We start from the raw sequence: 23,687 nt of genomic DNA on the forward strand, positions 1-23,687 counted from the left end.
CAACATTGTCAAAAGCTTTCTCTAAGTCTACAAATGCTAGAAACGTAGGTTTGCCTTTTCTTAATCTTTCTTCTAAGATAAGTCGTAAGGTCAGTATTGCCTCACGTGTTCCAACATTTCTACGGAATCCAAACTGATCCTCCCCGAGGTCTGCATCTACCAGTTTTTCCATTCGTCTGTAAAGAATTCGCGTTAGTATTTTGCAGCCGTGGCTTATTAAACTGATAGTACGGTAATTTTCACATCTGTCAGCACCTGCTTTCTTTGGGATTGGAATTATTATATTCTTCTTGAAGTCTGAGGGTATTTCGCCTGTCTCATACATCTTGCTCACCAGCTGGTAGAGTTTTGTCATGACTGGCTCTCCCAAGGCCGTCAGTAGTTCTAATGGAATGTTGTCTACTCCGGGGGCCTTGTTTCGACTCAGGTCTTTCAGTGCTCTGTCAAACTCTTCACGCAGTATCGTATCTCCCATTTCGTCTTCATCTACATCCTCTTCTATTTCCATAATATTGTCCTCAAGTACATCGCCCTTGTATAAACCTTCTATATACTCCTTCCACCTTTCTGCCTTCCCTTCTTTGCTTAGAACTGGGCTGCCATCTGAGCTCTTGATATTCATACACGTGGTTCTCTTCTCTCCAAAGGTCTCTTTAATTTTCCTGTAGGCAGTATCTATCTTACCCCTAGTGAGATAAGCTTCTACATCCTTACATTTGTCCTCTAGCCATCCCTGTTTAGCCATTTTGCACTTCCTGTCGATCTCATTTTTGAGACGTTTGTATTCCTTTCTGCCTGCTTCATTTACTGCATTTTTATATTTTCTCCTTTCATCAATTAAATTCAATATTTCTTCTGTTACCCAAGGATTTCTAGCAGCCCTCGTCTTTGTACCTACTTTATCCTCTGCTGCCTTCACTACTACATCCCTCAGAGCTACCCATTCTTCTTCTACTGTATTTCTTTCCCCTATTCCTGTCAATTGTTCCCTTATGCTCTCTCTGAAACTCTGTACAACCTCTGGTTCTTTCAGTTTATCCAGGTCCCATCTCCTTAATTTCCCACATTTTTGCAGTTTCTTCAGTTTTAATCTACAGGTCATAACCAATAGATTGTGGTCAGAGTCCACATCTGCCCCTGGAAATGTCTTACAACTTAAAACCTGGTTCCTAAATCTCTGTCTTACCATTATATAATCTATCTGATACCTTTTAGTATCTCCAGGGTTCTTCCACGTATACAACCTTCTTTCATGATTCTTAAACCAAGTGTTAGCTATGATTAAGTTGTGCTCTGTGCAAAATTCTATTAGGCGGCTTCCTCTTTCATTTCTTAGCCCCAATCCATATTCACCTACTATGTTTCCTTCTCTCCCTTTTCCTACACTCGAATTCCAGTCACCCATTACTATTAAATTTTCGTCTCCCTTCACTATCTGAATAATTTCTTTTATTTCATCGTACATTTCTTCAATTTCTTCATCATCTGCAGAGCTAGTTGGCATATAAACTTGTACTACTGTAGTAGGTGTGGGCTTCGTATCTATCTTGGCCACAATAATGCGTTCACTATGCTGTTTGTAGTAGCTTACCCGCATTCCTATTTTCCTATTCATTATTAAACCTACTCCTGCATTACCCGTATTTGATTTTGTGTTTATAACCCTGTAGTCACCTGACCAGAAGTCTTGTTCCTCCTGCCACCGAACTTCACTAATTCCCACTATATCTAACTTTAACCTATCCATTTCCCTTTTTAAATTTTCTAACCTACCTGCCCGATTAAGGGATCTGACATTCCACGCTCCGATCCGTAGAACGCCAGTTTTCTTTCTCCTGATAACGACATCCTCCTGAGTAGTCCCCGCCCGGAGATCCGAATGGGGGACTATTTTACCTCAGGAATATTTTACCCAAGAGGATGCCATCATCATTTAATCATACAGTAAAGCTGCATGTCCTCGGGAAAAATTACAGCTGTAGTTTCCCCTTGCTTTCAGCCGTTCGCAGTACCAGCACAGCAAGGCCGTTTTGGTTAATGTTGCAAGGCCAGATCAGTCAATCATCCAGACTGTTGCCCCTGCAACTACTGAAAAGGCTGCTGCCCCTCTTCAGGAACCACACGTTTGTCTGGCCTCTCAACAGATACCCCTCCGTTGTGGTTGTACCTACGGTACGGCCATCTGTATCGCTGAGGCACGCAAGCCTCCCCACCAACGGCAAGGTCCATGGTTAGCTTACAATATAATGCTCCAATGTGAAGGCTATTGTTTCTTCAGATAATTTTTCCAAACCCTTGGCACCAGAATAGAACACAAAAGTGATGGCTTCATAACAAGAGCAAACTTCGCTTGCACGAGCAATTTTAATGGGAACTGGCAGGCAAATTAAGCGCAAGTTACCTCACGTACCACTGGCACCTGTGTTTGTTGGTTTTTTTATTTATTTATTTTTTAAGAGGGGAGGGGGCAGGGGGACTATTGGGCGATATGACTAATCCACTTTTCCACATTAAATGAGCAAACCCATCGCTGACTATAAAAAATATCTTTGTCACAGTCAGCACAGTTGCAGCTCTTAGTGATTTACTCTTGATTTCTGTTTAACAGTATTTGAGCACAGTAAAAGTTATTAGTGAAATAACTGAGCAGTTATTTTATAAGAGGGGATATAAAGGATGATTTTCCATTAGGAGCTGCTGAATCAAACTGGGGAGAAAAATTCATGGCACAACTTGAGTAAAAGAAGGGATCAGTTTATAAGACACATCCCAAGTCCTCAAGGAATATTGAGTTCAGTAATGGAAGGAATTTTGGGGACTAAAAATTGAAGAGGTAGACCGAGGTGAAACTGTAATGCAGACTGAAAAGGAGGTATGTTGCATTGGTGCTGCGTAGATGATGAGTCTTGCACTCGAAAGATGAATGTGGGGAGCTGCACCTAACCGTTCTTCAGACTGGTGATGATGACAACAAGAACAACAGTTCTCCACAGCATTTCACAATAAGAGTGATGTTATGAGAGGTATACCATCTGAAACTGTTGAAAGATGGCAACCAGTTTTGAAGTATACATCATGGAGGTGCAATACACTACAATCAAATTTTCAAACTTTGAGAACAAGAAATAAACAGACATTTGTCTGAAGATGATAACAGAGCATGAGAATTCCTATCTGTTAACATATGAACTGAAATGAAAGAACTGCAGGCTATACTAAAAAAAAAATTCATGCCAAATTGAACATCAGCTACAGCTTTATGCACCCTACATATTTCGGTATCGCAAATATTTTTCTGTGTGGATATCAAAATAACTTACTTTTTGTAGAAAGAACTTCTAGAAGTTTATATGGCTGAAAGAAATAATTTATTATATTAATATGAGAAGTAAGTGTTGAGAGCAGTGCTTTATGTCAAACACCACATAACAACTTGTGACTGGCATTGTTGGGTACAGCTCAGTTTGGGCTGTCCGACCTTTGCAAAACATGAACACTCAGATTGGAGGCATACTGGAGCAAAATACTTTATTCTGGCAAATGTATTTAATAAACAAAGTGAACAGGGAACATTGTAACTATTACTGTCTTTTGATTATTGCTCAGAACTCTGAAGCAAATCATTCATGAATGAATGAATACTCAAGAGGAAGTCAATTAGCAATTATTACTGTAACCCAGAGTGACAGAACATAAAACATAGAAAATACAAAATGTATAAAACCACACTGCAAGGAATAAACACTACACAGACACATAAAACTTTAATAGAAAACACATCACCCCTGACGGCTGGTGCTGAAGTTGTTTGGCAGCTGTGATTTACTTGTTATCATGCACATGTGACACTACTCCATGGAACACACGAGCATCACTTAGTGACACGAACTTGATTGTCAGAATGGAAAGTTCCACCTCCAGTATGTACATCCTTGTTGGTTGTTTTGCTCTAGCTGTGGTCTTTGGAGCTGAAATGTCAGGCACAGTGTCTTACCTTAGACCATGGCATGATTTCCGTACTATTAAAAGCACCAAGGATCTAGTAGTACTGTCGCATTATTAAAACACTGTACATACATCGTTTAATCTGAAAATCTGAGTCAACATCCTTGAGGTTGACAAGGGGAGATGAAAGGAGGTTGTAACGTAATTTATCTGGTTTTTAACATTCGGTGGTCTCGTTTCAAATTGATGATTTGAATCACATTTTGTTATGAAGTGGTTGGACTGTTATTCATTAAAGAATGTAAACTATGTTGCTAATTAACTGGTATAGGCTAGGCTGACTGTAATAGTGACACAAAGACATTGATGATGTAAATGCAGCACATATCCATTCATTAAAGAATGTAAACAACACTGCTAGTTAAGTAGTTTAGTCTAGACTGACTGTTGGCCCCTGTGGCCGAGCGGTTCTAGGCGCTTCATTCTGCAACTGCACTGCTGCTACAGTCGCCTCACTCACTTTAGCAGACTCACTGACTCTCATGGTGAAGCGAAGATGTTACTAAAATGAATGCTAACTGAAGCATTGTCCAGCACAATTACTTATAAACTTGTGTAATGAGTTAACTCGAAATCTATTATTGTACATAGGGGGAAATGAGCATCATAATAAAACAAGAGAAATTAGGGCTCACACATAGAGATTTAAGTATTTGTTTTTCCCAACCATTATTTAAGAATGGAAAAGTAGAGAAATAATGTGAAATATATAAACTAGTTCATTGAACCCTCTGCCAGGCAGTTAAGTGTGAAGTGCTGAGTAATCTTGTAGATATTGATAGAGGTTTTGATAGTAACCTAAAAGACAGCAAAATTAGTGGATCTGAAGATATAATGAGCAAAGGAAAAAGTCTGTTTAATTATGGCCTGTATACAGGAAACTCGACTAAATCATAGGAACCTTATCGTAAATATTGTTTATAATACTCCGACAATTCACAGATCCCACCAAAATTGGCTAAGACATGAAATTTTCTAGACTGTAGTCAACTAATGAATTTTCATATTGAAAGTGGACACTTTTTAAACCAGAAAAATCAAAGTGACAAAACTGTGGAACTGAAATTTGGAAATAATCACCAGCTCAGAAAGGAACATTCTGGAATATGAAAACTTTAATTAAGAATAACTTTTTTAATATGGCATTGTTGGAAAACGTAAGATCTTTACTAAAAAAGAGGAGCATTGGGGCTTTAAACTAAGGAATAACACTTCAGTGAGAACCACCTATTAGCTCACTCCAAATTTAATGTCCATATGTTTGTGAAGCATCTTAAATACAAAAATTTCTGTATGCAATTTATTGCCACCTAATTTCAGTACAGTATTATTATTAGTAATTGAGAAATTATATCTTTAACCATTAATTCTGATTAAATAATACCTGAATATGAAATTAACTATTTTGGCTAATTGTGTTGTATTCTTTATAAATTGTGATAAGTTAAGGAAAAAAAAGTATTAACTCAGGAATGGTACTGGAGCAAGAGATTGCTCCACCTTGCCCTGTTAAAAAAATCTGCAGTTTTCATTGCAGTTCCTGGACAAACAGTTTTCCAATAACATCCATTAGACTGAAAAATATGTTGGTCAATAAGATAAATATTTCATTTTTTTTTAATTTTAGCAACTATAACATTTTTTTACCAACCCCTACTTTGTAGTATTTAAGTAATCCTTCGCCATATAGTACGTATCATTTAGGAATGGAAACAATCAATTAATTTTTGAAAACAGAAGTAATTGTATAGATAAAAAAATTGCTCAGTAAGTGGCAGCAGGAGAACTCGCATACGAAAAGGTAATACAATTTGCAAACTTTTGAAGCCAGTGGCTTCTTCTTCTGTCAGAAGGGTTGAAAGAGAAGTAAGAGGGGTGAGCAAAAAGGACTGGAGAGGCTTAGGAAATGGGTAGTTCAGAAAAGTGACCCAGAACCCCCAAACCTCACCAGTCCCTTTCCTTCACCCCTCTTCATTTCCTTTCAACCCTTCAGCCAGAAGAAAGAGCCACTGGCTCCGAAAGCTTGCAAATCGTAATACCTTTTTATATGCTTGTTTTCCTGCCACTGCTTGGTGAGTAGATTTTATACCTATCCAGTTAACTTGTATCATTTAAGAGGTGTGTTTCTGCTGCCTTATTAAACATGTTTGTTTTAGTTGTATTTTTTCCCCATGGCTACTGATTAAATAGTTTGATTCTGAGGTGGAAAATAATGTTTTAAGTTGTTTGTTTAATTTTTCTTGATACTTTTAAGTTAAGTCTGGTGCTCATTCCATGATCGTGAATAGAGCTGTGTGTGTAATGTATTTACCTTGATGTGCACAATGGATTGGTAGATGTAATCAGATGGCAAAAGCAGAATTCCCAACTTACGAAACAGATTTACATATAGATGACCCTAGGGAATCATAAAATACTGACACACTTGCATTAACCACAGTGGACAGTGTGTTGAAAAGTGATAACTTGTTTTCAGTTCTGCTATACATATCCCATGAATAAAACAGTCGTTAAAGCACCTGACTCATATTTGAAAATTACTTTGAGAAACAAAGAATATAATTTAATCCTTTCTGTGATGCTCTGTAGTTCCAGTAATTGTTTTATTAGCAGTAAAAGTTACATCTTCCTTCAAATGAATATAGTTTTTCAGTAGATTAGTAACTTGCTTCCTATATTTATTGCATGTACTATAAATGTTACTTTAACTCAGTGGCACTATAATGCTAGAAAAGAGTTAGTTGCATAATTATTCGTTCTGTTTTGAAACAAATGTCAGATTTGTGTTCAAGTTTAACAAACGACATCTTTTTCTAGGTTGTTGTGAAAGCAGTTCATTTGCGACCTGATCCAAAGCTAAAGGTGCAAGAATGCTGCCTCAAAGTATCAGTCCTACCCCTGAAGTTGAATATTGACCAGGATTCATTGGTGTTCCTTTTTAATTTCTTTACTGATATATCAGGAGGTGTGAAAATTGAAGGTATGATTACGGATTTATTCTGTACACTAACTTTCACGTTTTTGCAAGTAAAAGTCTTAAAAAGCCCATCTGATTCATTTCACCATTTCTTTGTTTGGAAATTCATGTTATATTGACCTTAACAATGTATAAATTTATGATGTTTTGTTAGTTACTACCAAGGAATTACTATGCAGCAACAAATGAGATAAACTGAAACAGGAAAATCTTCTTCTTACAAGGAAACAATAGTGATTTACACACAGCCTTGCATTTCAGAATCAGGTGTTCCATTATGTCTGCTTGTGTCTGTGTATGTATGAATGGACATGTGTGTGTGTGTGTGTGTGTGCGTGTGTGTGCGCGCGTGCGCGAGTATATACCTATCCTTTTTTCCCCCTAAGGTAAGTCTTTCCGCTCCCGGGATTGGAATGACTCCATACCCTCTCCCTTAAAACCCACATCCTTTTGTCTTTCCCTCTCCTTCATGAAGAAGCAACCATCGGTTGCGAAAGCTAGTAATTCTGTGTGTGTGTTTGTGTGTTTTGTTCATTGTGCCGGTCTGCCGGCGCTTTCCCGCTTGGTAAGTCTTGGAATCTTTGTTTTTAATATATTTTTCCCATGTGGAAGTTTCTTTCTATTTTATTTACATCATCATTTAATGATTAGTTAGACATACCATGGTCATGAAGTATAACGTATTAATGTGGGTTAGTTTTATTGTGAATTATCATTCAAACAAGAAGAAAATAGAAGCTTTTGAAATGTGGTGCTACAAATGAATGATGAAGTGAAATGAGTATACCATGTGTATTTCTACAGCTTCTCTGAACAGGTGGGTGTGATAGTTCTACTCTACAACCAGAACTTTCGTGTCAGGGAATTTTACTACGTGGTCAGTCTCAAACAGCACGTGCTCTACTACAGCTAATTTCTAGATGCGCCCCAACTTGCAATGTTGTTTATGTTCTTTAATCCTGGCTCAAACAACATGTGAGTGTTATAGAGATGCTTTGGGGACTCAAATGGGCATCTCACAAGGGAAGGCGATGTTCATTTTGAGAAACACTACTTAGAAAATTAAGAGAACTGGCATCTGAAGCTCACTGCTGAATGATTCTACTGCCGCTAACATACATTCACGTAAGGTTAATGTTGGTAAGATATGAGAAATGAGGGCTTATATGGAGGTTTTCCCTTGCTCTATTTGCAAGTGGAGCAGGAAAGTGACTAGTAGTGGTACAGGGTACCATCCGTCATATTCTGTGAATAGTCATGGATGTCCAACCATTTAGCGTCTACTGGTAGTTTCACTGCCCTTCTACCTCTTTCTGTAGATGCTCACGATATTAGCACATGAACATTTGACCAGCTTTGCCAGTTTTGAGATACTCGTACACAGGCTCTGCATAATAATAATCTGCCCTTTGTCAAAGTCATTTATCTCAATGGATTTTCCCATTTGCAGTCCATATCTTTGCTAGGGTGATCCCCCATTAGTGTCTGCTCTGCTTACATGCTTTTGTTACCATGTCACGTGCCTGCTATGCCACCAAGCGGCTTGCCACATCAAATTGGGCAGTGGTCATAGTGTTTTGGCTTATTACTGTATGTCTTGCTGGGCAACATGTGTATATTGCATCATTGCTGAATGCTTTTGTCAGTTGTCGTTTTTGTATGGCTGTAATATAAAGTATGGTTGTGTCTCAGACATGATGTCAAATTGCATCCAAACTGAGTGACCACCGGTATAAGTGGTCCCCTTCTACCAAGTGCCAGTGGCCTCCTTGGAGTGTGGATGAGTGGGTTAAGGATAGGGCACTCTATTGTCCTTGGGATGAGAAATCGTCCCTGAAGGCGGAAGAACCAGATTAATCAACGGCATCAGAATGTGGAAGGCAACGAGAAACCACCACATTAAAGATCCTATGGGTTTCTCTAGTTACACATCATGGTTGTGTTCAAAACTAAATTTTCCACAGTTTCAAGTCCCCCAATCGGATCTTCGGAGGAGGGGGGGACAGTTTTGAGCAACGCCGTCACAATGAAGAAATTATCATTGAAAGATAGTATAAAGATATGGAATGTGAAGACAATGGCTGAGGCTGGAAAAATCGACAATGCAATGCAAGAAATGGAAAAAATGAGCATTAAGATCATGGGTATTAGTGAAATGCGATGACCAAGTTCAGGTTCTTGTAACATCAATGAACACAGAATTTACTACTCAGGAACATGTAATGGACAGTATAAGTCTGGAGTAGGATTCACAGTATCGAAAGCAATCACAGAATGTGTCACTAATTGTGTACCTGTTTCAGAGAGAGTGATGTTACTCCAAATAAGCGCTCTGCCACACAACTGATCATTGTTCAGGTCTACACTCCAACAACAGACCATAGTGATGAAGAATTTGCAGAATTTTATTCCCAAATCTCAGGTGTTTTGCAACAACTACTGAAAAAGGATCTTACCATAATTATGGGAGATTTTAATGCCAAAGTAGGAAGGGGATCCGAAGGCAACATTATAGGTCACTATGGACTTGGTCAAAGGAATGGGAGAGGCGAACCACTCAGTACATTTGCAGGAGAGTGGAGATTCTTAATAATAAACACATTCTTCACACTAATGCCCAGACATCTCTACACCTGGAAGTCCTCAAGAGATTCAGACGAAAATATTACCCGGAGTCAGATTGATTGTGTCTTGATAAATCAAAGATATACAAACTGCTGTCTCTCAATGAAAATCTATCCAGATGCTGAGATTAACTCGGACCACGTTCCTCTAGTTGGTGTCTTTAAAATCGGAATGAAGAGAGTTCAAAAGAAAAAAAGTCATAATGTATGAAATCCACAAACTAAAAGAATCTTTCATAAGAAAAAAATGCAAGAGTCCATCTTAATAATTAACTAAAGTCTCTGTCAGGTAACTTGTGCACTGAAGAGAAAATTAAAAAGATAAACTCGTTAGTGGAATCAGTTAAAGAAGAACATCTGAAATCCAATGTCGCTGAGAAGAAGTCATGGATGACTGAAGAGATACTTAAAATGATGGGTAGAAGGAGGGAAGTGAAAAGTAATCCTGATGAATACAAGAATATCAACAAGGAGATCAAGAAACAGATACGAGAAGCTAAGGAAAAAGAAATACTGGAATAGTGCAATGAATTAGAGAAATTACAATGGAAGCATGATAGTTTCAACATTCATAAAATAAGTCAGGGAAGTGACAGGAAATTACAGAAAAAGAACGGGAAACAGGTTGGTGAATAATGAAGGAAAAATAATAGTTGGACAAGATATGCTGAAAGAAACATGGAAAACATACATAGGACAACTTTTTTGTGACAACCTTCCAGAACTTCCTTAAATATATTGCAAAACAGGGCCTAGAATTCTGCTGAAAGAAGTACAAACTGTGATAAATGGAATGAAAGACGGTGAATCATCTGGTCCTGACAATGTGAATGCCGAAATTCTCAAGCTGCTCTCTGAGGATAATTTAAAGTAGTTGACTGCAATATTCAGTGACATCTATGGCTCTGGTAATATTCCACAGGGATGGCTTAAATGGGAATTTATTACGTTGCCCAGAAAGCTCAAAGGTAAGACTTGTGGTGAATATAGGGCCATCGGTCTCATGAGTCACATGCTAAAGGTTTTTCTGAGGGCCATTCACCAAAGAATTTACAAGAGCTGTGAAGAACAAATTTATTCTACACAATTTGGTTTCAAAAATGCATTTGGCATGCACAAAGCATTATTTGGTGTCCAGGTGCTATTCAAAAGTGCAGAGACATGAATTGTGACATCTATGCCTGCTTTATTGGTTATCAGAAGGCTTTCAACAGAGTAAAACACCAGAAGACTGTTGACATTTTAAGAAGCATTGGTTCGGATGATAAAGACATACGTATAATTGTGAACCTATATTGGACCAGTCAGTTTCTGTGAGGCTGGACAGAGAAAATACAGGAAGACATAGACATTCTATGAGGTGTAAGGCAGGGTTGTATATTATCCCCACAGATTTTCAACATCTATTCAAAGCACATCTTCAAGGAAGCTCTTGATGAAGTAGAGATGGGAGTGCTCCAAAACGGAGAATATATCAACAACATCTGATATGCTGATGACATTTTCTGATAGTGAGGATAGTTTGCAGTACCTTATCGGTAGACTTGCACAAAAAGGCCCTGAATGTGGTCTAGATGTCAACCCTTAAAAAACAAAACCAATGATACTGAGTAAAAACAAGAGTCCCTGCATGTCACATTAAGATAGGCCAAAATCACATAGGGCTAGTATCTAAATACACATATCTTGGCACTACAATAAATGACCTAGGTGAGAACTCAAATCAGAAAAGCCAGAGCTGTCTTCAATAAGATGACTAACATTATCAAGAATCATGGCTTAGCAATGACGATGAAGATCAGACTTCTATGCTGCTACGAATTTTCCACCCTCTTCTATGGGTTTGGAACATGGACTCTGACAGAATCGTTGGGTAAGTGTCTTTAGGCTTTTGAGATGTGGCTGTACAGGAGAATGTTAAGAATACCTTGGACAGCGCATGTCACAAATGTCGAGGTTCTACAAAGAATGAAGAAAAAGAACAAATTACTGGCCACCATGAAAGTAAGAAAGATCCATTACCTGGGACACATCATGCGGAACAACAACAGATACCATCTCCTCCAGACCATCCTGGAAGGGAAAATACCAGGGAAAAGAAGAGTTGGCTAGAGAAGAATTTCCTGGCTTAAGAACATCATAATGTGGACCTCTAAAACATCTACAGAGCTATTTAGAGCTGCAAGTTACAGGAAAAGCACTGCCAAGATGGTTATTGCCAACACCTGGAACAGATAGGAATCAGAAGAAGAAGAATATTAAGTCATGTAGTAATATGATAGCTAGTTACAGTTCTTAATGATGCTGTTTGTTGAAAAAATGGACCGTAGCTAGTCAGCAGTATTTTTTGAGTTACAAATAATTGAATTGTGTGTGAAATCTTTGTTTGATTTTTTTTATCGAAGATTACACAAACAACTAAATTATCTGTAACTCAAATAATACCAATGACGAGCTATAACCCCTTTGTAAACGTACAGCATCATCAGGACTCATCAAGTGGCTGTCAAATTACTGTATGTGCCTTTATTTTTACCTTATAAAAACAGCAACAAATGTCTAATGGATTCCTTAGGCTGCAATATGTTCATCTCACCCAGCTAGACGCGCACAACTAACTCTGCATACAAATATCCCAAAAGTAAATGAAATTTACCACCTGTAATGTTCACAAGAGTACTTGACAGTGGAAATACCAGCGAAATTGGCCTTTTGTACAAAATATTATGAAACTATTAGCAGATATCTTGGAAGATTGAATTTAAAATATTGATGTTTTCAAATGTTTTGATGACACACTCCCAGTGGTTTCATGTCTCAGCGGTTTACCATACAAACCTTGTAAAGAATATTTGTTATGAATTTTGCTTTGGCCATTAATAAGCTTTATCACTGCTTCTTCATTAAGAATGACACTATATAGCAATATTTTGTATCACAGATGGTATCTCGTAATCTCATTTTCACCTTCTGATACTGGGCTAAGGAAAGTGAAACTGTGTTGAACATGACATCTTTGAACAGCACTGTCTCCTCCTGTCCCATTTCATTCAGTTTACAACCAGTGGGAATTGATCTTAAGTTATATGCTGAGTGAAATATACAGGTCATTTGTGATATTGTTCTGTCTCAGTCATATCAATTTTTGATTCACAGTAATAACATTTTTGCTTCTTTTGTTAAATGAATTATGTTTGGTAGCTTTGTGTGCCATTATTTATCAGACCAAGCATTCTGATTTGTTTCTTTTAATGTGTGTAAGGGCACTGATAACCTCACTGTTGAGTGCCCGTAAACACACACACACACACACACACACACACACACACACACACCAAGCGTTCAGAATAATTAGTCACAGGAAGTACACACATTGATTATGTGTAATACATAAACAGTGTAAACAAACCTGTTCATTAGTTTATGAAAGCCTTTCTCAAGTTCTGAATAACTTCTCGTGCACAGAAGATATACAGCTGTCTGCTGCTGCATCCACAAGTGTGCTCCCCACAGTGGCCAGAGACAGTGGCCATGTGTGTGTGAGTTATGCTTGTGAGAATGGGTGTGTTTCCTACTTAAGCAGAAGGCTCTTTGGGCCAAAAACTAAAATGTATAGCAGTTCTTTCACTGTGCCTGTCTGCAACTCAGCATTTCCTCTGTATGTTGAGTAGCAGTCTATCTTTTACATAATACTTCAGCAAAAATAATTGATTTTTGAAAATATAATCTAACTGGGTAGATAAGTTTGAAAATATACTGTAATTGGATAGATAGTTTGAAATTATAATGTTATCAGATAGATAATTTAAAAATATAATGTAATTGGATAGATAAATTGTTACTTGATGCTGCACTTTTGGTTGTTTGACACTTTAAATCAAAGTGAATTAGATGACTTTATTTATTAGTAAGTTAATCAGTTAATGGTGTTTTTCAAGGCAACAAAACCATGTAGTCACAGTCTAAATTTAATAGCTGTTTTGACAAAATCTATGATGGAAACTAGTACTGCTCTAGAACTTCAAGTTTAATTATTGGAGAACATAATTAATTTTGTTGTTGTTGTGGTGGTGGTGGTCTTCAGTCCTGAGTCTGGTTTGATGCTACTCTATCCTGTGCAAGCTCCTTCATCTCCCAGTACCTACTGCAACCTACATCCTTATGAATCTGCTTAGTGTAATTTTAGGTAATTTAAAATACTTTGCAGGCATGTAGGAATGCTTAACTTGAAACTGTGTAGGTCACTTTCCTCAAATGTATGTGTTATCTCAAGGGTTTTTGTGTAGCAAACTGTTGTGCTAGCTTCAGTTCACTGTAAATTTTAATTAACAGTGCCTAATGAAAATTAATTACACAGATGGAATTGGAGCACTTGAAATGAGAAAAGCGAATAACAAATTCCAGTGGAATTCAGTCTAAACAGGAACCTGAGATTTCCAAGTATGTGTCACATATCAACAGGTAAATCTGTTAGAAATAAGATAAAAATTAACAAAAGAAATTGGTTCTTTTTGGGAGTAGAAAAACATGACAGATGGAAAGAATCCACTTGCTTTGTCACACTTGGGTGCCATCTGGTAAAGAGTAACTACCATACTTTTTGTTTTTGTCATGATCTCAACAGCATTTCTACTTTCAATGTTGCTGTCAAATTGATTTGGTCGCTTGTTTAAGTGGGCAGCGTTTCAGTAAAAATTATTTCTTTCAGACCAGCAAGAAGGCACTTTCTGTAGGGTAACGATATCTATTAGGTCACATGGAAGTGTCACTACAAATGTGGAGCCAAAAAACAACGTGACAGATGTAAACTATAAATAGTATGATTTTTGGAAACATGCACTGGAACATCATGGACTACTTTTTCTACTTCTTCTCCATTCTCAATCTCAACCCTGGCTTCACTGGCATTTGTATTAACATTTTGATATAGCACCGGAATAAGAAGAAGAGAGGTATTGTCATTTATTAGTATCTCTGAGGAACAAAACTCCTTTCTAATCGCTGCAAGTTAAAATATACTGGGCAATATATTGATTTAATCAAAGCCCACATTTGTTCATTTGTGGTAAAAAGAAGTCATTATTCATGACAAGAACTCCTACTGAATGTATCATGCATTTCAGATATTCATCCTACAAAGAGTATTGCACAAGGGTTCTTTTCAGAAAACATTCACTAAGCTGAAAACATGGAACAAGATCAAGATTATGAAGAGAGTATATTCCTTGGATATAATCATTGTCATTGGACACGGTTCACTTTCTAAAAGCAGAACATTGGCAAATGAATCTGAAAAGAAAAATATCACACATTTCACAGAGAACCACGTGCTTCAACTTACCAAACATAAGTGTTGGCATGTTGATACACACACAAAATTCAAGCTTTATACACTCGCACACACACACACACTCACACACACATCCATCCATATGTGTGTTTGTGTGTGTGTGTGTGTGTGTGTGTGTGTGTGTGTGATGAAGTTTGCATCTGAAACCTAATGTGTAGTGTCTTTTCGTTGTTCCTGTCTGCAACTTAACATGTCATTGTTATGTTTTTTAATTATTGTTTCTTGTCTGTCTCCTTTGTAATAAAGTAGAACAGTTACAAGCTTGTTCCAGTTTTTCAGCATTGTCTTGTTCCACCGACATAATTTCTTCAGAGTAAGTGAGTGAGAGATATTCTACCCTCACTTCTCCACATGCTGTTCAGTTGTCCACCCAATTTATACAATATTCTAATTCATTCTTAAGCCATTCCTTCACCCAACCCCTGCATCCTCAGGTTATTTCTCTGCAGAAGGCCCAAACACAAAACCTGTTCCATACACTCACCCATCATTTCAGCACTACACTGTAACCACAGCAAACCCTTGTCTGCTCTGTTAACCAGCCAGCAACCAATATTCGCTTCGCCAATCAGTATCACCCAGAACTAGAAATGTCAGCTACATTGTCAAATAAGCCTGTGCAATATTCTAGCCACTGTTGCACCCTATGGGCCATTTCTCTGTGGACCAACTATACACCTTAGAGTCAGCTCCTAATGAAATCATTCACTACATTTCCAGTCATATTACCACATTACCAAATATTTGTTACCTAGCAGTACTGGCAACTGAAACAGCTGCTTCAATTCTCATGCTATTTGGACCGCCCCACAGTCTCAGATTCTTGGAATTGTCCCTGTAATACATCCCCTGTTCCTAGAAACATGGTTTCATCTCAGTCTTAATTTTGAACATCCCCAAAACCCATGTGATCCAGTTCAGAACAAAACAGTCAACATACCACAAATACCTCCAGAAAAGACTTTCTAAAATTTAAATTTACATTAGGTGTTAACAAATTCCTCTTTGAGGGAATACTTTTCTTGCTATTGCCTATCTGCATTTTATATCTTCACTGCTTCAACCAAAATTTTACTGATCAAATAACAAAATTCATGTACTGCTTTTGATGTCTCATTCCCTAAGCTACTTCCCTAAGATCATCTGATTTATTGCAACTACATTCTGTTATCTTAGTTTTATTATTCATGACATTCATCTTAAAATCATTTGAGAAGATCCATTCTGTTCAATTGCTTTTGCATGTCATTTGCCATCTCCCATTCAAGTTGTAAATAACCTTCCACTCGCAGTATTTTATTCCTTGCTGCCTTCAAAATTTAAAAGAGTATAGCCCAGTCAGGATTATCAAAAGCTTTCTCAAAAGTTACAAATTCTATCTTCCAGGATAACTCGTTAAGTCAGCATGGCATCATGTGGTCCTACCTTTTTCCATAACCCAAACTCATATTCCCCCAAGGTTGGTATCCACCATCTTTTCCAATCTTCTGTAAATTATCCATGTCAATGTTTCGCAAGCATGACTTGCCAAACTAACGGTTCTTTAATACACACAGCTGTCAGAAATTTCCTTCTTTGGAACTGGAATTATTACATTCTTCCTTAAGGTTGATAGTATTTTGTCTCATAGATCTTGCACACAGTGTGGAATAATTTTATCATGGCTGGCTCCCCCAAGGATCTCAATAATTCTGAGGGGCTATTGTCTACTCCAGAGACCTTGTCTCCACTTTCAGCGCTCTGTCTTTCCATTATATACTCTCTGTGTATTCCTTTGATTTTTGAGCTTTCTCTTCGTTGTGCAGTACTGGTTTTCCATCTGAGCTCTTGATATCCAGGCAGCTGCTTCACTTTTCTCCAAAAGTCTTTTTAATTTTACTGTAGGTGGAATCTATCTCTCTCCTCATGATGCATGCTTATTCAGTCTTACATTTATCCCCTGGCCATTTTTCTTTAGCGACAGTAACGAATAAATATCAGTTACACACTTTCCCAGAATTCTTTTGTATATCCTCTATCAGGCTTACCTGATAAATACTCCAACACAGCCTTAGTATTCTAGAAAAGGTGACTTAACGTTGTGTACACAGGCTCTTTAAGGGATGGACTACAGTTGCCAGAATCCTTCTTGTTGTGTACAATTTTGTACACAACAGTAAGGAGAGGTGGGTTACAAAGTGGTGCGGCAACTATTGTCATAAGAAAGCTGAACAGCAGCAAAAATGACTAGTGAATACGTTAACGTAGTAAACACATGATTTGTGTAACTTGTATTTCTTCAAGCATACAAAGATTCATTACAAATAATGCAACAAAAACTAGAGTCCCACTCATAATGTCAACAAGGAAGAGTCTTGCTATACTAACCACAAATGATGGTGTTGTAATAGAAAGGTTCCAAGTGCTAGTGAGCTTTCCTGTTGTATCACGGCAGCAAAGGGCACTACTTGTAGTTCAGAACTGCTGGAGGTGTGGCTCAGTGGTCAGGCATAATAGGGTCTGCCAGATCCTGCGTGACCATTATTGGCATCTAACGAAAACTTGCAATTCCATTTGCCAACTCCATGACGCCCAACAGGCGATATCAATACATGATACTACACTTTCGACAAATCAAAGTTTTCTATGCACCTTTCACGCTACAGTTTGTCCTTGTTGTTGCAGTTAACAATGCTTTGTAGTTTTAGCCTATTTGTTTAAATAATCTAAAAAAGCCCAAAGTTTGCCTATAATCATGTAACTTGGTACTTTAGAGTCATTTAATTTTATTATACTTTTGTATGGTGTCTTATACAGAGCAGTACGAACAACAGTCTTTCTTTTTATGATTGTGTTTTCTCTTGTATGATATGCTAGTAACCAAGCCAATTGTGAATTGTGATTTATTTGTCTCATGGCATACATATGGTAACCTTTCTTTTCAGTGAATCTAGGTTCATACTGAAAATGTTCATGGCTTTTAATTTGTTATAAATTTTCATTGCCATGTACTCGGGAGTCTGAATATACAAGTTTAAAGCAGGGAGCATAAAATTTCCTTTATTTCTTGTGTTGTAAGTGTGATCAAAGCAGTTCTTCTTGCATAATTCTAAATTGGTAAACAAAAAATGATAATATTGTAGGTATACAGGGAGGATACTGTTTCAGATTTTAGACAGTGGGTGACATGATATCCTTGGCTTCACAGAACACATGTTTCTAATAATTCTTTTCTGTAATTTCAGTATGCACATTAAGTTACTCACATTTCCCCCCCCCCCCCCCCCCCCCCAAGAAAACAGTACTGTACCTTATAACTGACTGGTGGTAGCTATAGCATGCAATTTTCCTTGTGTCCTTGTCAGTGGCATTTACCAGTATTTGCATTGCAGAGGCAAAGCTGCATAGTTTGTTTACTAGATATTTCACATGTTTGTTCCAATTTAAATTCATGTGTAGATTTAATCCTAAAAATTTTTGCAGAATCCACTCTTCTGGATTTTGATTTTTATGGTTTATTTTAATATTGTGGGATGTTGACTGTTTTTTTCTGAACTGGATCACATGGGTTTTGGGGATGTTCAAGATTAAGATTGAGATGAAACCATGTTTCTAAATGACATATTCTATTGATGATGCAGACAGGGATAGTTTCTGGCTCATGCTCCTCAATTAATACAGTTGTGTCGCCTGCAAATAAAACTGATGGGGCATTTATATTGATTGACAGATCATTAATGTAGAATAAAAACAAAATAAGCCCCAGGATAGAACCTTGAGGGACACCTTGTGGTACTCCCTTGTATTTGGAAGAATAATTTGCTGCATTTGTAGAGAAAACTACTCTTTGTTTCCTACTGCACAGGTGTGAATTAAGCCAGTGTAGAACACCACCCCTAATTCCATACCTGTCAAGTTTATAGATAAGAAGTGCATGATTTACTGTGTCATAGGCTATTGTGAGGTCAAGAAAGATCCCTGAAACTTAAGTTTTATTGTCTAATGATGTGCTAATCTTGTCAACATACTTTTAATTGCATCGATAGTGCTTTTTCCACACTGAAAGCCAAATTGATTTTTCAAAATAATCCCACATTGTTCAATAAAATTTTGAATCTGTATGGTAGCTGCTTTTTCAAATACTTTTGACAGGACTTGAAGAACAGATATGGGATGATAATTTTGACCCTTTTTTTTAACATTGGTTTTACTTTGGCATACTTTAGCACCTCTGGAAAACAACCATGTTCAAAAGATTGTTATTATTTTAGACAGTGGGTGTCCTATTATTTTATGCATAAATTTGGTAACTTTTGTGAGTATCCCACCCCAAACTGCAGAGTTTGTGTTTTTCAGTGTTAATATAATATTTTTTACTTCTGCTGCTGACATTGTTTTAAATCTTGTGTGGCATTCAGAGGTCTGATCTTGTCTGAAGGGACTACTTTGTTGTCATCATCTGCAACATTGACATCTGACGTAACTACATTAATGAAGAATTCATTGAAGCATTCCAAAATTTGAGCTGGATTTACAATAACCTCATCTTCAAGCTTGATTTTAAAAATTCCTAATTGAGATTTCACAACTGGGGGTACAACAAAAATCTGGCACCACCACTTCTTATTTTGCTGCTGTTGTAAAGAATTTATCCTGCTCTGTGTTCGCACAAGCTACAGCAGAGTTACAACATAGCTGTTCATGAGAGCATGCTTTGTTATTTGGTAATTTTCTTTAACTTCCTTCTGTATCACATTCCGGAGCAACACACTCTGTGTTGTCTGTTACCTGCCTAAGGCAAGCCCATGGGCTTGCCCTGATCTTGTCTGCAGACAACATTTCTCTCACAGCTGTTGTGTAGTAATAGAAATTCTGTTTTGGCTCTTATTGTATCCTGAAAAGCTTTACAGTTGCACTATTGTGTGCAGTACTACACTACATCCCTTTGAGTCTCCTTTCAGATTTCATCCAATGCGCTGACTCTGTTGGTCAACTTCATAAGTGTTGAAGATACATTTTTTCAGTTGAAGAGATTGTGTAAAATCCTGCTATCATTGATCTCCTTTGGTAAAAATATATCTGCAGATTCCATGCTGCTCTCATTCTAGTCAATAATTTCTCTTATTGTCAGAAATGTGTTGTCCATCATTACACTGGGCACCATTAATAGTGTCTTTAGTGTCTTTTTTTTTTCTTGACGTTATGATTTTTTTTTTTTTTTTTGCTGATCATCACTGTACATTGTTACCAAAATGTAAATTTTAATGTCAGATTTAAAAGGTCTAAGAAATTGTTTATATGGTTTGCGCACCTTTTTGAACATTACAAAACACTGCACTTTCTCAATACTTTCATACTTGTGAATAAATAGCATCAGATATTCAGTGCACCACATACAGTGACTACAGCAACTGTCTTATAAGTTTATCATCATGACTACTTCATGAAAACTCATAAGTGGGTATGAATTTTTATTTTAATATAATTTAGAACAAATGTATACCTTTGCTTAGTTGCTATCACTCATGCAATTTCAAATAATAGTAAATTGATGAATCAGGACAAATTGTACTTCATTTAGGTGTAGTGAAGTCATATGTGATCTTAAAATTGAGTGGCATGCTGTAATGTCTTTTAGTTGCCCCTTTGAAGAATTTCTCATGAGAAAATGAAAATTGATGTCACTACAAAATAGTTTTGCTTCGGCTTTTAAGCAGACTACTTTGCAAGAAAGTCTACTGTAAATAGTATGGTCTGAAGATCTACAAAATATTTTTCTTCACACTTATTACTTTATGGTTAAACTATAGTACATCACTGTATAATGACTCATTTGTTTTCATACTTGGCAGATGATGGAAGTCAGGGGCATACACCCAGACACAGCACTCCGACGCACCAGGCACCTGTGATGACTGTGAATGTTGAAGGTAGCAGTGCTGAGCCAAAGCCAGAGCCTCAGGCCCCACTTATACAACTTGAAGATGAACCAGGAAGATATCTGTCAGAGAAAGTGGTCTCTGTAAATCCTAGCTTTGCTATAGATAACAGGCCCCCACCTCCACCAATATTCTTCCGGTAAGCTGTTTTATTATTTTCTTGTTAAATGGCTCTGTCGAACTACAACTGCACTAAATAGTTATTGAGAGGACAGACCATCACTCACATTGAAAAGGTGTCCTATCAGTCACTATTTTCATTCCATTCAAATCTTCTTTTACTGTTAGGTTTGTTAATTTTTGTTGCGAACAAAAATTTTACTTAATTGACCTCAGTTAATAATTCTGTTTGGTCCATTACTAGCACATTTTCTGTTCGTTTTTAGGAGGGTTAGGGAAAGGGGATAGCAGGTAGTTCTTGCCAAGACAAAATTCAGATAAGCCGCACGTGCCTCCTCTGTTTTCCCAAACATCAAGATCCCACGAAAGTTCAGTCTTCTGGCTGAGTATGGGTTTGGCAGACCCATTGTTCCTGAGCTGGGGTTTGGGGCTGGGAACTAGAGAGCACCAATAGTTCCCTGTAACTGTAAGCTCTCTGAAAGCTTCAGCAACCACCACACGCGGCTGTGGTGAAGCATTGTGTGACACGGGGATTAGGCTCTTGGACTGTGAAAGGTGGTGCAGTGGTTACCACACTGGGCTCATATTTAAGAGGTGGATGGTTCAAATCTGCATTTGGCTATCCAGATTTAGGTTTTGCTTGACTTCTGTAAATCACTATAAATAAATGGTTCCCCTATGCAGTCACATGGTATGGTGAGTTGCCCCAGGTCTTTGCCACATTTTGGTATTCATCACTTTTCCCACAATTGTCTCTATTTTCTTAATTTGAAACAAAAAATAGAAAAGTCTGTCATTTTAATACTTCTGCTGATGGAGCATGCTCTATGACAGTTCTGTTTTTTAATTTGTTTAGTAGTTGTGGAAGAAGCAATCCTTTGCTGTAATAAGAATGTACTACTCCCTGTAGCTGACTGCCACAATGGTAAATAACATCTCTATGCTGCAAGTAAAAATCAGACATGAAAGTTTAACTCAACCTAGCTGTTGATTCATATCTCATGTGATAAGTCAGTGTGCATTCTATGACATCATTACATTTCTATGCACTTAAACATATTTTTCGTTATAGGAGTTTTACGTTCTCACCAGAAGTCCCCATTCGTCTTGATTACCATGGGAAACATGTTGACATGACACATGGCCCTCTTGCGGGACTTCTGATGGGATTAGGCCAGCTTAATTCTTCAGAACTGCGATTGAAGAGGATATCTTACAGACATGGGTAAGCACAACTTCTCATGAGGAATATTTAATTTAAATTTATTTATCAGCACACCCTTTATCATAAAATTAATGCTCTCTCTTTTCCTTGTTTGACATGTGATGTGAAGACTGCTTGGATTTGACAAGTTGCTGGCATTTGTTTTATCAGAATGGTTGCAAGACATAAAGAAGAACCAGCTTCCAAGTTTGTTAGTTGGTGTTGGACCGATGCATGCTCTTGTTCAGCTATGTGAGTAATGACATAAGTTTTACATAACATTTTCATTATCTTTTTTCACCTTTAGTTGGCATAAGTTGAAGTAATTAGAAGTTCTAGAACATTTGAAATCATTCTTCAGTTCTCATAGACCAAGAATGCAGAAACCTGGCTTAATTAAGCTGAGATATGTAGGAAGTGGGCAGAGCATCTAGGTGAGTCTGTTGTAATATCTGGAGTGTAGAGGCAGTGGTGTACACATGATACACACAGTGAAACAGGCTCTGAAACCTCCATCGTTATCTTTCACAACATGCCTAGCAAATTGATATTGGGTTCAATGATACAGTTTGCACAAGGTTGTCATTCTGACTGGCTGCTTGGAGATTACGAAATGGGCAATAAAACGTAGAAGATCATATTCATGCTATAAAGGGCCTTTCTTTGACAAAGTGTGATGTGGGTGGAATTGTCATATTTGGTATTGGCAGAATTCATGGGACAGGGTGGAATTCGAGCCAATCTTAAAAGTAAAAGTCATAGAGTAGATAATGTGATTAGGGTTTGCAGGATGTAAAAAGTATATTATAGAAGTCTTATATAGAAGATCGTATGGTGGGGGGGTAATTGTTCTGTTTTGATGTTGGCAACAAATAGTTTCAATATTTGAAGTTTGATATTCTATGTTTTTAGCTGTTTACTTTTTACAGTGTAACAAAAAGGAAGTTGTAGGAAGTTATTAATAACAACTTTGATTTTAGTGCTCATGAAATTATTTTTATGTCTGTGACTAGTGTGATTCCACATATTCCTGTAAATGGTACTGATGAATTTTGATGTGTTTTAACATGAATGTAATTCTATAATTGTTTTTATAAATGAATCATCAGCTACATATAACTATTATTTGCCTTGTATCAATTTATTTTTATTTCTCTTGAGTTTAAAAGTAACATTTATAATTATAAGTGTGTGTGTGTGTGTGTGTGTAATTATAATTATAAGTGTGTGTGTGCGTGTGTGTGTGTGTGTTTGGGTGGGTGGATGCAAGCACGTGCATGCACATGTTATAGAAAGTTGAGTGCTCTCATCAATATATTATAATTACTTAGTTGCATTCATCTCTCAGCTGATTAACATTGTCAGCTAATAGACCACAATAACGTTACAAGAGTGGGAGATCTAAAGACGGATATCCATTAATTTCATTTTCTCAATAGAAGCCAACCTACTATTGCACACATTACTCTTCGAAATCCATATCAACAAG

General features: G+C 37.3%; 1 protein-coding gene across 3 annotated transcripts in view; it reads left to right on the forward strand.

Annotated features, from left to right (window-relative positions):
• LOC126266719 (autophagy-related protein 2 homolog A) overlaps nt 1–23,687 on the forward strand; it is a 492,161-nt gene that overhangs the window by 358,456 nt on the left and 110,018 nt on the right. For all 3 annotated transcript variants that reach the window (XM_049971191.1, XM_049971193.1, XM_049971192.1), the window contains 4 exons: nt 6,823–6,985; nt 20,788–21,013; nt 22,067–22,219; nt 22,329–22,450. In XM_049971191.1, the coding sequence (XP_049827148.1) occupies nt 6,823–6,985; nt 20,788–21,013; nt 22,067–22,219; nt 22,329–22,450 (664 nt within the window). The remainder of the gene's footprint in view (nt 1–6,822; nt 6,986–20,787; nt 21,014–22,066; nt 22,220–22,328; nt 22,451–23,687) is intronic.

The sequence above is a fragment of the Schistocerca gregaria genome, chromosome 4 (genome assembly GCF_023897955.1).
Source record: "Schistocerca gregaria isolate iqSchGreg1 chromosome 4, iqSchGreg1.2, whole genome shotgun sequence".
Classification (NCBI taxonomy): Eukaryota; Metazoa; Arthropoda; class Insecta; order Orthoptera; family Acrididae; genus Schistocerca; species Schistocerca gregaria.